Source organism: Centropristis striata, chromosome 11 (genome assembly GCF_030273125.1).
Source record: "Centropristis striata isolate RG_2023a ecotype Rhode Island chromosome 11, C.striata_1.0, whole genome shotgun sequence".
Lineage (NCBI taxonomy): Eukaryota > Metazoa > Chordata > Actinopteri > Perciformes > Serranidae > Centropristis > Centropristis striata.
In genome coordinates this window covers 27158518-27175079 of record NC_081527.1, presented here as the reverse complement: position 1 = coordinate 27175079, position 16562 = coordinate 27158518, and the positions used below count along the sequence as shown (strand labels likewise).

The 16562-nt window shown below is 37.9% G+C and overlaps 1 protein-coding gene across 2 annotated transcripts; it reads left to right on the top strand.

Moving 5' to 3' along the window:
- The first annotated feature begins 532 nt into the window (after positions 1-532).
- Positions 533-14496, top strand: znf622 (zinc finger protein 622). 2 transcript variants are annotated; one of them, XM_059343914.1, is made up of 7 exons: positions 533-657; positions 2640-3192; positions 6078-6350; positions 7271-7433; positions 7608-7723; positions 9708-9851; positions 13871-14496. In XM_059343914.1, the coding sequence occupies exons 2-7, from the start codon at positions 2646-2648 to the stop codon at positions 14002-14004; spliced, it is 1377 nt and encodes a 458-aa protein (XP_059199897.1). In that variant the 5' UTR covers positions 533-657; positions 2640-2645; the 3' UTR covers positions 14005-14496. The 2 variants fall into 2 exon arrangements, with proteins under 2 accessions (XP_059199897.1, XP_059199896.1); XM_059343913.1 differs by having other exon boundaries at positions 6075-6350.
- Positions 14497-16562: the final 2066 nt, after the last annotated feature.

Sequence of the window (16562 nt, the reverse complement as noted above, 5' to 3'; positions counted from 1 at the left end):
TTTTCATAACATCATATGTGAGTGAGTGGCCTTGACAAGAGGACATAGTGGTGCATTTGTAGTTCTATGAGCGTTTGCACATCTGTACATGAAAATGCACTTGATGACAGTAAGTTATTGATGTATTAAGTATATTTACTGTATATTACTGTAATTTATTCTGTATTTTGATTATGGTGATTCTGGGGTTGTGATGATGGGGCCCTTGAATATTGTTGCCCAAGGGTACAGCAAAGGGTTAATCTGGCCCTGATCAAAGCCCAGCCATATAAACCTACTAAGTTTCCACAATAGAGTTAGAAATATTCTAATATTCTATAAAATATTAATTTAAATCGATGATTATATTATACTTCAATGGGTTTGGCTGTAAAAAATATTTTTTACACTGTAAAAAAAAAAGTATAAAGAAATATAGAAATAAAAACAACCCTATAAATGGGTAATGTCTTGTAAAAACATTTGGAGGCAGTGGGTGGCGCTACCGCGCATAAAACACTGGTTGCAAACCGCCTTGGGAGACGTCATGAAGAAGAAGAAGTTCAAAGTTCACGGGTTACCCTCGTGTGCTGGTTTGTGACAGAAAACCAGAAAACAACTCACCAAAAAACAGATTTAAACACATTTTCTAAAGGAGACAGTTCGCTGAATAATAAGGTAAAGATGTGAAAGTCAGTCGCTTGTTTAACCTTCTTCTGTCGTCGTGTTCATCATCCCTTCATGAGTTTTCAGCCGTTATTAGCAGATGTTTACAGTAGAATGCTAGTTCTTAGCCGATGTTAGCACACTGGCGCAGCACCATGATGTAACCGTTATTAAGTTTACTTAATTTAAGTTAAGTTTTGTGATGGTAGGCATCGCTCTAAAACTGGTTTATTACGTAACTGACTAGTAGTGAAGCGAGTTAGTGTGTAACCAGGTTAGGCTAGGCTAACAAACGACCCAAAGACGATATTAACGTTACCGGTGTTACGGTTTAACTGGTCACCCTCATCATTCTGACCCCTTTATAGAGAATCAGGGTTAGTGGGCAGTTGGGCAGCTGGAACACGAAGATCCATCTGAGATGCAGCTCAGCACTGTGTGTCAAGTAAATCTCTAATAAAAATGACTATTTTTATTAATTACTATTAATCAGTAAAAAAAACCCATTATGGTCTATGATGGTTCAGAACATTAATGTTTGGCTTTCCGAAGTCTATTCATAAGGTGTTGCACCAGTTTTTGGGTTCAGAACATTTGTTGCACACATTTAAGAATTGTGTATTTTGTGCTATTCTATGTCGAGAACTTGTGTTTTGCTGCCTGCAGAGAAACCTTATTGTCACTATAGTGTGGTAAGCCATCCGTCCTCTGAATGCTCTAGACCAGTGGTTCTCAATCTTTTTTCAGTGATGTACTCCCTGTGAACAATTTTTTTCAGCCAAGTACCCCCTAACCAGGGCAGAGGATTTTTGGTTGAAAAAAAAAAAAAAAAGAAGCGCTGCATCATCAGTGTCTGATTTATTAAACTTTGGAACTGATAAACACTTTAATAATAATAAATAAATAAATAATAAATACAATTCAAACATTTTAAATGTTAATAATCCATGACTAAATGTATTGCCAATATTTCTCATCACTAAAATGTAGTGATTGAAACTAATGTAGTAAAAACAGTGAGCATAAAACCATTTAACACTATAACTGCTACGCTTCAACCACGACTCCATCTTTGAGTTTTCTAGTGATTGACAGGTGATGCCAGGTGGCATATGACAGGTTGGGTCGAACCATCCTGGTATGGGGGAGACTCGGGGTTTTTCTGAGTGATGCCGAGCAGGACCACAGCTCCACACCCTGTGAAAGAGAGAGCAAAGAAAAGTGAAGGACTCTGGGAAAATAAAAGCTTATGACATTTATTACGGGGACATCAGAGAGAGAAGAAAAGAAGGGTTCGGTGTATGGTGTCCCCCGACACATTGGGCCTCAGCCAGCGCTAACTATAGGCTTTGTCAAAGAGGAAAGTTTTAAGTTTACTCTTAAATAAAGAGTGTGTCTGCCTCCCTAAACATATTTTTGATTCACAAATTCATTACTGTAATGCGTCCAGATAAGAATTTCATGGTTTCCCCAAACTTGTATACAATAAATATTTAATAAACTTTATAAAATAAATATACAACTGTTTATATTTGTATAATTTAACAGAATATAATCAAACATGTATCAAGAACAAAATCTGAATGAAAATGGATGAGAAAAAATTGTTAAATGTTACGGTAATGATAGAATTGTTTGCATTAAATGTGTATATTTTAATAAAATACATTTTGGTGTTACCAGCTACCCTTGAGCATATTTAAGTGCTTGCCAAAGAAAAAAAAAAACCTTTTGTTTTTTTTTACATTTCTATTTAAAAATGTGTTACGGTAATGAATTTTGCTCACAGTGTCTCTAAAAATGTCAGAAAATACATTAAAATTTTAAAGTTCATATTAAACAGTGACTAGATTTTATGTGATAATGGGTCAAAGAAAATATGTATTCAATGCTCTTGGATTTTTGCTATGAGCTGTACCATGTTCAGGAGAATCACCCTGTTGGATTGTAAAGTCCTCCGAGTTGAAAAAAATGTGATTTTCTCTTATCTTCAGGTTGGCATGGCCTCCTACACCTGCATCAGCTGCCGTGTGGCGTTCTCAGATGGCGAGGTGCAGCGAGCGCACTACAAAACCGACTGGCACCGCTACAACCTGAAGCGCAAGGTGGCTGACATGCCCCCGATCACTGCTGAGAACTTTCAGGAGCGCGTGCTGGCACAGCGAGTGGCCGCTGAGCAGCAGCTGAGTGACACAGCGGCCACCGAGGGCTGTGCGGTCTGCAACAAAAGGTTCTCCAGCACCAATGCCTACCAGAACCACCTGCAGTCCCACAAACACCAGCAGGCAGAGAAGCAGGCCGTGCTCGCCGCCCAGAAGAAAGTGGAGAAGATGAACGAGAAGAACCTGGAGAAGGGGCTCGGCGATGAGAAGGTGGATCACGACGCCAGGAACGAGGCCCTGCAGCAGGCGCTGAAAGAGCAGCAGAGGATGCCACAAGCACCGAGCAGGCAGAAGGTGGAGAAGATGGAGAAACCTCCCAGGATGATGTGGCTGGAAGAACAAGCCAAGAGGCGCGAGAAAGAAGAGGGAGCTACAGCTGTGGAAGGTAAGGAGGATGAATTAAACTATCAAAGACATCAATGAAAGTTTGCTTGTTCTTAAGATAGTTTTCTTCAGATGGTGCCATTTGACGTGGAGAAGGTTGTCCATGCTTTTATCTCAAAGATTAGACCAGTAGTTCTCAACCTTTTTGAGTTGCGATCCCCATTTTAACATGCATGTTGTCCGCGACCCCCGCGCACTGAATACAATCTCACACGCACAGTTCAGATCACCCAGAAAAGAAACAAAATGACCAAAAAAAGACACTATGATTAAAAAAAGACACAATGACCAAAAAAGACACAAATTGACCACAAAATGATTAAAAAAAGACACAAAATGACCAAAAAAGACACAAAATATATATATATTTATAGAACATTTGATCCCAAAGGCGTTGTGATGGTACTGACCAAGGTTGAAGTCAATCAGAAGAAATCTGTAGGAGGCGTTCATTAAAGTATGCGACGTGGAAATGGGCAAAAACAGCAGGAAATGGCATTTTGGATGAAAAATGGCGGACTTCCTGTACGTTTTAGAGTTCTTGATACACGTATGTACCAAATTTTGTCTCGCTACGTGAAAAAATCCTTAATGGTGAGGCTGTTTTGAAATTTTTGAGGGGGCGCTAGTGAGTCATTTTTGCACATCCATTCCTGCGAACACTACCATATGTAAATTTCACGGGGGTTAGATGTATATTCCAAATATGGAGAGTTTTTGAATATGATAAAGGCCCCAAAAAGGCGATTCATTTGTCAGAAAAATAATAATAACAAACGGACCAAATACAATAGGGTCCTTGCACTTTCAGTGCTCGGTCACTAATAATAATTCCTTCAATTACAATTGGGTCCTCGCACTTTCAGTGCTCGGTCCCTAATGACCAAAAACACACAAAATGACTAAAAAAGACACAAAATGACCAAAAAAGGAAACAAAATGACCAAAAAAGACAAAAAATTTCCAAAAAAAGACACAAAATTACCAAAAAGACTAAAACACATGAACACTTTAACACAGTGGAGACAGAGCTGACTTCCAAAATGATTTGGCAACCCCCAGAAATCATCTCGCGACCCCAACTGATTTTATGACTTGTTTTTAAAGCCCTGAATGGTCAGGCTCCTGCCTATATCAATGAGATGCTTTTACCCTACGAGCCTGAACGCTGCCTGAGATCCTGTGGCACAGCTCTGCTTCTGGTCCCGAGGTCCCGTCTCATTAAAGGGTGAGCGGGCCTTCGCTGTCCGTGCTCCACAGCTGTGGAACTCCCTGCCCGGAGATCTCAGGCAGGCAAGCTCAGTGGCTTACTTTAAATCTCTTCTAAAGACTCACTTTTATCCATTGGCCTCTTCTTAATTTCCTTTTATTATCATTGTATGATTACCTGCTTGTGAATGGTGATTTTAAATATTTGAGGTCCAATGTCATTTCTTTTTGTGTTTTTTTTGTTGTCCGTTAATTTTATTTAATATGTTTTATTCCTGTTGTACAGCACCTTGTAACTCGTTTTTGAAAGGTGCTATATGAAGTTATTATTATGTAAAGAGAACTCCCATATAGGCTAGGTGATTATGAAATAAATCAGTATTATGTATAATTTATGTTCAGCCCAAGGAATTGTTTCCCACTGTACTGTCATCAACATTACAGGTGCATTATTTCCCAGCCAAGTTAACACATTATTCCTCTGCTGAGCTAAAAGACTCAGCTGAGGAGGGAAAGCAAGCTGTTAATGACTTATTTTTAGAGGAGCCGACACTAAAGGAGACTAATTGGAATATAGAAACTCATCAGTTGTTAAATAAAAGTTGAAATGGTCAAGTTTTTTTGTGATACATTGTATTTACAATGAACAGTATAATATTCTGTGATGTTCAATAGCTTTAAGAAAGTTATTTGTTTAAGAAAGCAGAATTTTGATTCGTTTTTCAGAGTCATATCAATGCAAAATCTACATCGAAAAGGTCTATTTTCATTCCAGCTTAAAAATGTATTGTATTAATCATTTCATTATTCCTCTAAAATTGGCCTTGGTATCAGCCTCAAAAATGGGTCAGGCCTTACTTCAGACCATTCCTTAAGGCTTGGTTGCACAAAAGGTTTTGAATAAACTCCCATCAAAAATGAAATATCTGCATTATTGTTTTTTTTTAAGAGCCGGGACTCAATTAAAAAAAATAATCTAATTAATTGGAGTCTTCGTAATTAATTAATCGCATTTTAATCACATAAATATTTGACCTGAGAACAGTGAGAAGTAATTTTTTTCACATGGATTTTTAGTACATTTCGGAAATTCAGGTAGCCTATAGGTAGGTACACCTTCTGTAAACTATAATACTTTGGTTTTTTAAGTAAAACACAATCCACGCTAGCTACCACACTAGCCGCTAGCTGCTGTATGTTTTGCATTGAGGTGATACTTGAGGCTGGATGTGCTTCGGTGATATGTGAATTCCTTGTTGCATAGGAACACAACCATGCTCTTATCGACACTTCCATCCGTTGGTTTTTTGTAACAAAATGTCCCATCATCCACGGGGCCAACCAAAGCGCTCTCATCAGCTTCTTCCTTCATGTTCACAATGGTTTGTTGTTGTCTGAACTCATGAACGCTAGTTGGTGCTCCAGTATAATCGGTCCGCCTGAAACTCATCCAGTGAGAAACATTCCGCGGTGCAAAAGTAAGTGTGATTAAAATGTGTCAATTTTTTTAACGCGTTCATTTTTGTGTAATTAATCTTAATTTACACGTTAAAGTCCCGGTCCTAGTTTTTTTTCCCTCATGTTATATGGATTGAGCTGCATTTAATGTTAAGGATGTTGGTATTGTTATTATTATTAGTTTTGTTAAATAATGTTCTGATAACACTCTTCCAGAAGAGTGGGAGGATGTTGAGGTGGAGGAAGACGATGAGATGGAGGAGGAGGAGGAGGAGGATGAAGAGGAGACGATGGATCAGGAGGAAGGAGACTCTGCGGCTGCATCGCTGCCCGCTGCTCTGCCTGGCTCAATCCCCGTCACTGACTGCCTCTTCTGCTCCCACCACTCCAAGTCTCTCATGAAGAACGTCGCCCACATGACCAAAGTGCACAGCTTCTTCATCCCCGACGTGGAGTTCCTCGTCGACGTCAAGGGCCTGGTCCGCTACCTCGGTGAGTCCATGTGAGGAAACTCCAGCCGCCGTTCAGGCAGATGAAGGCTTGTAGAACCTGATAATGTAATAAATTCCAGATAATGTAATAAAAATCTGCACTTGAGTCCATTGAATATGTAATAAAACCTGATAATGTAATAACTACCCGATAATATAATAAAGTGCATTTCCCAATAATGTAATACACTTTTTTACCAATAATGTAATAAAGTATTACATTAATGGGAGGTTATTACATTATCAGGTTAGCCTTCATTTCGCAAGTCCTGATAATGTAATAATTCCCCAATATTGTAATAATTTAACAGCAGACCACCCATTACTTGGGTTCAAGTGGTGATACTGTGTAGGCAACTCTAGCTCAAGAGCCCTAGCGCCGGGCGTCCCGGTGGCTCACACTGGTAGAGCGCTTACCACTAAGGCGGAGTCCTTGCTGCGGCGGAGCCGGGTTCGAATCCGGCCTGAGCTCCCTTTGCCGCATGTCTTCCCCTCAAAAAAATAATCTTTTAAAAAAAAAAAAAAAAAAGAGCTCTAGCGCCACCAACAGGTCAAAGTTGAATGTTTATTAACTTTTGAACCGTTCATCCGTTTTTCACAAACGAGGTATCCATGACACACAAGTGCATTCAATAGCTTCTTGAAATCTAAAGGTGCTTGGTGTTAATGCATTTTCAATGGACTCAGATTTTTATTACATTGACAAATGTTTTTTATTGATATTTAACAAAATGGGACTATTTTAAGCTTAGATTTAGTTATTTATTCTGCTGAACCAAAACAATCTTCTGCCATCCCGATTTAAAAAAAAAAAAAAAAACAATATTTTTTGTTAATATTTAATGTGTGGTAAAGGTGCTTTGTATTGCTCATGTTATATGGATGAAAATGTGATTTTTATGAGGTTTCCTTGTGTTACAGGAGAGAAAGTTGGTGCTGGAAACGTTTGTTTATGGTGTAACGAGAAAGGTCGTTCGTTCTACTCGGCAGAGGCGGTTCAGAGTCACATGACAGACAAAAGCCACTGTAAACTGTTCACAGACGGAGATGCTGCGCTGGAGTTTGCAGACTTCTACGACTTCAGGTAATAAAGTGATTTTTTTCAAAGAATTGCTCAACATGTTTGATAACGTGATTAATTTAACCTTATTTTGTGGCCAATTTATATCTCCTCCTTCAGATATAATGATATCTAAAGCCAACTCGATGGTGTTTAGGCTGTTCTTCTGATTGAAACATTTTGTTTTTTTGCAAACAGGAGCAGCTACCCAGACAGGCAGGAGGGAGAGGATGCTGAGATGGACGAGGAAGAGCTGCCTGATGACAAGAACCTGGAGTACGATGACGACACGCTGGAGCTGACTCTCCCTTCAGGTGAGTTTTCTAATCAGCAAATATCAAGAGTGGAACATATTGGAAAGTACAGACAATAATAGGCTTTAAACTTAGGGCCGGGACTCGATTAAAAAAATAATCTAATTAATTAGAGGCTTTGTAATTAATTAATCGCATTTTAACTGCATATAAATATTTGACCTGAGAACAGTGAGAAGTAATTTTTTTCACATGGATTATTAATATACCATTGAATAATGACTGAATACATAAGCTTAAGCAACAAAAATATTGTTTATTTTTGTTCAAGTCCAACAGACCAGTGCAATTTTTGCCATTAAGTGTAGGTAGGTAGACCTTCTGTAAACTATAATACTGTTTTTTTTTTAAGTAAAACACAATTCATGCTAGCTACCACACTAGCCGCTAGCTGACATATGTTTTGCATTGAGGTGATACTTGAGGCTCGATATGCGGTGATATGTGAATTCCTTGTTGCATCGCAACACAACCATGCTCTTATCGACGCTTCCATCCGTTGTTTTTTTGTGACACCAGGAAAGTCTCAGGCCACACCCTCTCAAAAGTCCGCTCACTCTGCGTGTTTCCACTACAAGTTAGCCCCCAGAGGGATTTAGAGACTCTGGAGGTGACGTATGGTTTTCACCGTCGCCAACTGTGCACAATGTCAGCAGCTGAAAGCTGCATGGCTAATTATGCAGAGTCTCCGCTGATCATAAACATAGTGATTGTGAATTAATGGCATCTGTGCACAGTGTCTGGTGCTTGTTGTAAACAAACAGATCGCTAAGTGAACACCTCCTGTAGCAGCAGCACATACACACTGTACTGCTAGAGAGCTAACTGTAGCTAACTGCCGCTAACGGCGGCTCTTCTTAACAAGCCGACCTCCGGCTCGTTAGCGGCTGAGTAAGAAGGAGTTCCTGTATTTTTCTCCAGTCGCTTTCTTGAAAAATAGTAGCTAAAAAGTCGCTAAATTTAGCAACAAAGTTGGGAACACTGCTTCGCCGGCTTCAACAAATGGTGTGTGTTGTTGTCGTGTAGAGTACTACGTCACATCCCGCTTAGCGATCTATCCAATCAGGAACCAGGCGTCCCTGTGGAAGAGCAGGGTCTTTTTTCTCCCCTGAAACAGCCTGGTTGTTGATTGGATAGATCGCTAAGCCGGTTGTGATGTAGTACTCTACACGACAACAACACACCAATTTTTGTGAACAGTTTTGTAATCGTTTTTTTTTTTCTTTCAAAAATGCCAGAAATGATCTGGTTCTAACTTCCATGATGTGAAGGTTTGCTGCTTTTTTCCCTATCTCAAATCATTTTGAATTTAATATTTTGGGTGTTCATATTGTAAGTCAGATAAAAACAAACAATCCAAAGACATGAGAAACTGTGATCAAACATTTTTACTATTTTCTTCTATAATATTACTATAAAGTAGTTTTAATCATGAAAATTTGTTGCACTCTACTATTTGGTAGACATTATTTTTTATATTAAAATGTGGTGATGATCCTTTAAACAAAGAGAAGCATATTTTTGATGATTATGAAAGTTTTTTTTTAACCCCAGTAAACATGAAACCTGGTCTTTTAAATACTTTGAGTGTTCCATACAAAAACTCAGACTTTAGTGTCATTCAAGCTACAGTATACACCAACAATGAACATTTAAATGTAATTTTTCTTTTTTTCCCTTTTACTTAAAAACTGGATGAAGTTCCACTTTATTTTTGACAAAAAAAATTTAGTTTCTTGTGTACTGGAAATGTGTTACTTTATGGAAAGCTTCTATATTCTATACATGCTTTCATTGGAAAAAAATGCTCATAGTATAATCTATATAGTAGTAACATTTTTAAGATTTATTGTTCAAATAAATTCCCTGCTTTCATTCGTTGGTGTAAAAATGTTATAGATTTACAGTTTACGGTGAATCTGTTCATATTCTTACAGATTGTATGTCGTCTCTTTGTGTCTTTGTTTGTTGTGTCTTTGTTCAGGTGCGAGGATCGGTCACCGATCCCTCATGAGGTACTACAAACAGCGGTTCGGAGCTCAGAGAGCAGTGGTGCTGAGCCACAACAGGAACGCTGTTGGCAGAGTCCTGCGGCAATATAAAGCTCTGGGCTGGGGAGGAGACGGAGGTAAGATTCAACCAGGACTCACACCTTTATTTACCCACACACGGTTAATATTTATATATTTAAATAATAATATTTTTCCACACTGGCCACTCCATGTCCTAGTGGAAAGCATGTTGACAGCAATTAAAAATGACACAGTATAGGATAACAAAGATTCTATAATACGGTATCTACCGACTGTGAAAAATGTTGTGAGGTGTTTGCTCTCATTTAGCTCTCAAAGAGCACAAGATTGATGCATTTTACTTTACAGGGAGATGTTTCTTTACCAGCTTGACAGTTTTGACTGAGACTCCAATCTTCCTCAGAAACGTCATTACTAGTCCTTAAATTAATTTCATTATGGACGTGGACTTAAAATCATTGTTTTATTTTATGGCCTTGTGCCCTGGCTTTTGGCCTTTGTGCCCTCAAAAAATTGACAACACAAAAGGCCAAGAGGCCTTGCCCTAAAAAGATGAAATTCCAGGCCTGGTCACGAGACAAAAAAATCTATACAAATCATGAATCAGAAAATGTTTTCCCACTTCTAGCCATAATTATGCTGATTCCATAGAGCTGCAGGACTTACAGGTTTTATACATTGCAGTGAAATATATAGTTGGGGTTGAAAGGGTTAAGTATTCTTTATACCTAACACACATTCTTGGGGAGGAAGTTGTAAAAAAACTGTGAAAAATGGGACACACACAGTGAGATAATCAAACACACTCCTCCATCCTCATTTAAATTTAAATGTATTCCTATTCATTTTGAGGTGTTGCTGGAGTCACAGGAAGCCGCAGAAGAAGGAGGATTACTTACAGTTTTCCCTGTTCTTTCATTAGACGAAGGTACAGGAGGATGTAGTGAACACGGCCGAGTTGTTCCAATTCCGATACCAGTATCGAAAATGGCTCCGATACTGCCGAAAATGCTGGCATTGGAATTGGCGAGTACTGGAGTCTAGCCACCGATCCGATACCACGTAATTTATTAAATGAGCTATTAAAACAGTGGCGCAGTGCTGCAACCTGCAGCTGCTGTTTTAGAGGGACGAGGAGGAATTGATTAGGTAACACAGACACAATAGACACGCGTGTGTCAGAGCAGGTTGACGCGAGGTTTGGAGCTGAGCTAAGTAGCACTATCATGTCGGCGGTGTGGCAATATTTCACACTGGAATCTCACCCACCAGCATGCACGCAGATGGCACTAGGGACAGGGGGGATATGCCCCCCCCCGATTCAAAGTGATCCCGATCGCCCCCCCCCCCCCATTTTCAGCGACAAACATTGCTGGTAAAACAGGATTATTAATGTTCTGTTAGACTATTTACATTGCAGTGCACATAGAAAGTCAGGTGGCTAATGGTGCGTTCAAGGTCTACACGACTGTCAGAATTTTTGACTCCAAGTTTCGACTTTCAAGTTCTGACTTCGAGTGTTAGACCCGCCTTCAAAATAAAAGCAAACACATGTAGCTTTCAAAATAAGAGCACATGGATTTGTCAGCAGAGTCCACCACAGAATTTACAAGAAGACTGTCAAAATAAGATGCCTTAAATAAAACATAGAAGAACCCTTATTCTCCTTTACAACAATTATCTAAAATATGCAATAATTACGATGGAATAGTGGCATAAGGATGTGCGAGAGGCACCAAATTTAGGCTTTTAGGGCAAAAAAATTAAAATCTCAGATTTAGGTGTAGGATGATATTTTTTTTATAACATACTGGTATCGGATCGGTATCGGCCGATACCCACAGCACAAGTATCGGAATCAGTATCGGGAGGGAAAAAAATGGTATCAGAACATCTCTAATACTCACAGGTGTGTCTTTGGCATGGAAAGGCTTCATGCTGAAGCTCCACAACAAGACAAAACTGTAGAATTCTCTCCAAGTGGAACTGAAGTTCAGTACTGTTGGTGCAGAGTTTCCTCCGTTCACATGTTTCTGACCCCCACAGTGTTGCCTCATCCCACCTCTGATTTATTGTGTTTACTTAAGAGTTTGGGGAATGAAGAATCTCTTATCACTTCTTGGGAAGTCTGAGTCTCGTAGTCGTTGTCAGCTCTTTGCCCGGGGAGCTCAATTTTTCAGTTGTGTTATTTTTCTGCTGTGTTTTGAGGATCGGAGTGTGGACGTTTATTCAGTTCTGTGCTGTGGAGATGGCATATTTGTGGCAGTTTGGGCTTATTGATAATGCTATTTCCTATTGTTAATCAGTTCCACCAGCTTCCTCTTTTCAGCCTTTTTAATGTATTTGCTGCGTGGAGTCGTAGGTAGAGTCCCAGGCAGGGTGAGTGGGTGCACTCTCATGCTTCATACCTGATTCGTTTATTCTATGAACTATCTTTGCTGTTAAAAGAAAGCCCACACGTTTTATTTGTGTCAGGTGTTTCTGCAGCTGAAAGTAAAGTCGTAAAACTAGAGATTATAGTGTGGTCATACTTACCTAGTCATCCTAACTTTATTTATACAGCACTTTAAACACAACAAATGCTTTACAGTACAGACAGGAAAGGGAAAGGAGAGAAAAGTCAAATTAAAATCAAACACTCATGATAATGCAAAGAGATGACAAACTTAAATCCCCTGGTTTTCTTTCAGAGGCTAGCAGGCTCAATTTTAAGGCTGTAGAGAAGATATTGATGTCATCTGAAGCTAGAAGATCTGAGTCCATGATTACACAAAACGTTATAATAAAAAGACCAATGGGGAGTTTCACAGGAGCTTCAATCCTGTCCTGACCCAAAAAATGAACTGTTCATTTGTAAAAACCAAATCGACTGGACCGTTTGAGAAAACTCGCTGGTCAGGGTGATGGAGTAAGAAGAAATCGTCTGGATTCAGTTAAAAGTGTACAGAAGAGGATTGGTGCGTTGAAATGTTGAGAATAAAGTGAACTTTTTGTGTTGTGTAAAGTTGTAAAGATATTTATAGATTCAAAGTCATCAGGGAAATATTGTTTTCCATCAAACAGTTACTGCAGCTGCAACCATAAAATGAGCAGTAACCACAATATTAATTAATATTATAATAATATAATATTATTAGTCTACGTTACCAACTCAAAAAGTGACTTTATTCTCAACATTTCGTGTGTGTGTGTGTGTGTGTGTGTGTGTGTGTGTGTGTGTGTGTGTGTGTGTGTGTGTGTGTGTGTGTGTGTGTGTGTGTGTCTGTGTGTCTGTGTGTCTGTGTGTCTGTGTGTCTGTGTGTGTGTCTGTGTGTCTGTCCTCCCTCCATGGGAGTGAGTAAAATGTATGAAAAAGAACTAAAAACACCCTGAAACAGCTTGTTGGGGTTGAGCTGTTAAAGGGACAGTCCACCCCAAAATAAAAAAATAGTAATGCACAAACTGAGCGCAGTAACTGCAATGTTGTCTTCTTTCAGCTTTTATATTTAGTTTTCAGTGAATAAACATTTTAAAATATATTTTGTTATAAGTGTATTTACAAGTGTTCTCTTTTCAACTCTTTTCAAAGATTTGTGTATTTTAGACTTAATGTTATAAAGTAATACTATATTTTGGTCTTAATATTTTATCTCACATTTTTACTTCATCGCTATCTAGACTTTAATTTCCCTATTAAATAAACTTGTATTTCTTCATTGTGTTGAATTGTGAAGACAAGAATAATAGAAATTATAAGGCTACACTGTATCAGATTTGGTTTTGAGTTGTATTTTGTAGTTAATGCAAATTTGTATATTTAAAACTTTGTCTAAACTTTGTCAAAGTTAAAACAGACATCAAGGAGTTCATTTTTAGTTATAACTCAATTTCGACCAAAATTGTACTTAGGGCAGTACGGGTAAGAGAGCGAGTACAGGCATATGTTTTTTGGTGAACTGTCCCTTTAATTTAAGTGCATTTTCTTTCCTACTGCTGTGTCCAGTCCACAGTGGGTGGTGTAGAAAGAGCTCCCCCTAGTGTTTGGATTTAATTTTTCACATGAAAACTGTCAAACTGCTCCTAAACAACATCATGATACTGTTTACACACGCATGTCTCTCTTTCTCTCTTTTAGGAAACGGCGCCTTTGGTCAGAAACAGCGAGACATGCAGTATGTTCAAATGATGAAGTCTAAGTGGATGCTGAAGATGGGCATGAGCCACAACGCCACCAGGCAGAAGCACTTCAGGGCCCAAGTCATGTTCTAGAGGAAACCAAACGTGGTGACGTGGACTGGAGGATTTTAAACAGTGAACATCTCTGCTGTTTTCCAGCCAACAAGACTTTCAGTACAGAATCGAGTTCAGCTGCTAAAAATGGTGTTTGACAGAAAATCAAACATGAAGGCCAGAATGAATAGTGGGGAGAAAACTTTACTAACTTTACTTATTTGAATTGTCACATGAGGATCAGTTAATTTTTTCAGTTTTCTCAAATGTCCAACTCTGTCATCTCTCTGTTGTTATGATTTGTGGCTCTGTCGTCTCAACTTCACTGCCAAAACTTGTGTGGAGATCAAGAGCATAATTACATTTATGAAATTATTTTTGAAACAGCAGATCAATATTATGCACATGGTTTTACTATTTTAGACACTTCTCAGTTGCATAACTCCTTTTTTTTCACTAACAGGATAATATCTTTATAATTCAGTGTGCTCATAATACATCAAACCAAATAAATGTTTCATATTTATTGGACACGTGGCAGTCTTTCTTAAAAAGTAACTATTTCTTACTCTTTGCTTTCAGATGGAAGAACTTCTCTCTGTCCAACTAAAAGCAGCTTCCCTGACAGAATGCCCATTAAATATGTTTTGCTCTTCATTATTAACCCATAAGAACTCATGGTGACACGCGTGTAACAAACACTTAAAATCTTCTATAATCTCCAGTATACAGCTTTATGCGTCACCTTAACTCTTTAAGTCCCTTAGCAAGACTGTGTGACTGTGACAAGTGACTTCTTCAAAATGTGGCTGTGACTGGAAACAGAAATGTGAAAGAGTAACTCATTTCAAAAAGGTTTTTTTTGTTACTAGGCTAAGTTAAAACCCATTTAACAATTCTACTCCGTTAATGTCCTGTGCATTTAACCTGTTTTGACCATATTTCCTGAACAAATTAATTTAAAACAAGATACAAAAATATCGCTGTGACGTATACGTCACATAAGCTTTTAACCTAAAAATCCAAAACCTGATGTGACGTATTTGTCACAATAACAATAATAGTAATAAGCCACTCAATTATTTTCACTGTTTAAATTATTCTAAATTAATATATGCTCTGCTGTTGAATTTAAACTACAATTGACCAATTATAAACAAAAAATAATCCTATCCTGTCACAATTTTGATATATGTTGTGGAGAAGCAAAGAAAAAGGCAAATTTGTGTTTCTGTAAGCAGAAAAGGTGTCTAGTTTATTTATTTTAAAATAAGAAATATAACGCCCAATGTGACATATGTCACATCACAGATCTTTGACATTCAGGGGTAGTATTTTTAAAAAAAAAACATAAATGTGTTCTATGTGGTCCACTTTGTCCATGGTATATCCCCCATAATTTTCCTTCAAGGATTAATAGGTCTGGGTCCTAATGGGTTAATACACAGGCAGGATTAAATTGAGACGGCAAGGCAAGTTTATTTGTATTGCACAATTCAACACAAGGTAATTCAAAGTGCTTTACATAAACATTAAAAATGGCAAGACACAATCGGAAACAGTAAAAACAGTCAATTAAAACAGGGAAATAGAAATAAAAATACAAATAAGATACAGCAGGATAAGAAAATAGATAAATTAATTAAAAGCACAAGTCAAACATTGCATAGTTAAAAAGTAAGGGCAGTAGAGTACAGCAGATAAGTGTTAAAGTTAAGAATACGCTGCAGTAAACGATAGTGTTTTTAGTCCTGATTCAAAGGAGCTGACCATTTGGGCAGACCTCAGATCTACAGGTAGTTTGTTCCACAGGTGAGGAGCATAATAACTGAAAGCTGCCCCCCGCTTATTTCTTGTTCTTGGGACACACAACAAGCCAGTTCCAGATGACCTAAAGCATGTTAACGGGACTAAAAGCGTGCAGCCGCACAACCCGACAAGTTAGTTATGTGATTCATGTGATTTACTAACTTCAATTCCGAGTCCTGCACGACTGCAGGATTTCTTGCATGTGACTTGACAAAAGAAAAACGAAAATTCAAAAACGATACACATGTTGCTGAATGTAAAATTAAGTTAACTACTTAGTTTTCTTACCAGTAGAAATTGTAAAGAATTTTTTTTAAAAAAGTTAAAAAGTTGGGCACCAAAAAGATAATATACAGTGAATATCTGTAGACTAACTTTTTTTATTTTCATATGACAGTAACTTTTAACTATTTTTTGCTGTAAAAAATACAGAAAGTTGCTATAATTTTGCATTCAGCAATATGTATTTAAAAAAATCTTTTTTTACCTGTAATTTAACCTTTAAGGCCATTAGGAGATTGAATAATACTGTAAAAAAAAAAAATCTATAATGTCCCATTATGTTAATTTTCAGATTTCAACTTTGATTTTATGGCAAATATTTATAAAAAAAAAAAAAAAAAAAGTCTAGCTGAGACTGAAGGGACTTCAGTCGTTACTTTTAAGTATCCAGTCATGAAGTTAAGGTTTTTACAAATAGTGCGAAGATCAAGAGTTGCACAACTTTTAAAAAAGTCTTTAATTTATTATCGCATTGAGTTTTTCTCTTTTCTGGTTTCCCTCCTCAC

Coding starts and splice junctions, on each gene's coding strand:
- znf622 (XM_059343913.1), top strand. CDS start 2,646: ATGGCCTCCTACACCTGCATCAGCTGCCGTGTGGCGTTCTCAGATGGC. Junction 3,193..6,074: donor GGGAGCTACAGCTGTGGAAG/GTAAGGAGGATG, acceptor ACACTCTTCCAG/AAGAGTGGGAGGATGTTGAG. Junction 9,852..13,870: donor GGGCTGGGGAGGAGACGGAG/GTAAGATTCAAC, acceptor TCTCTCTTTTAG/GAAACGGCGCCTTTGGTCAG.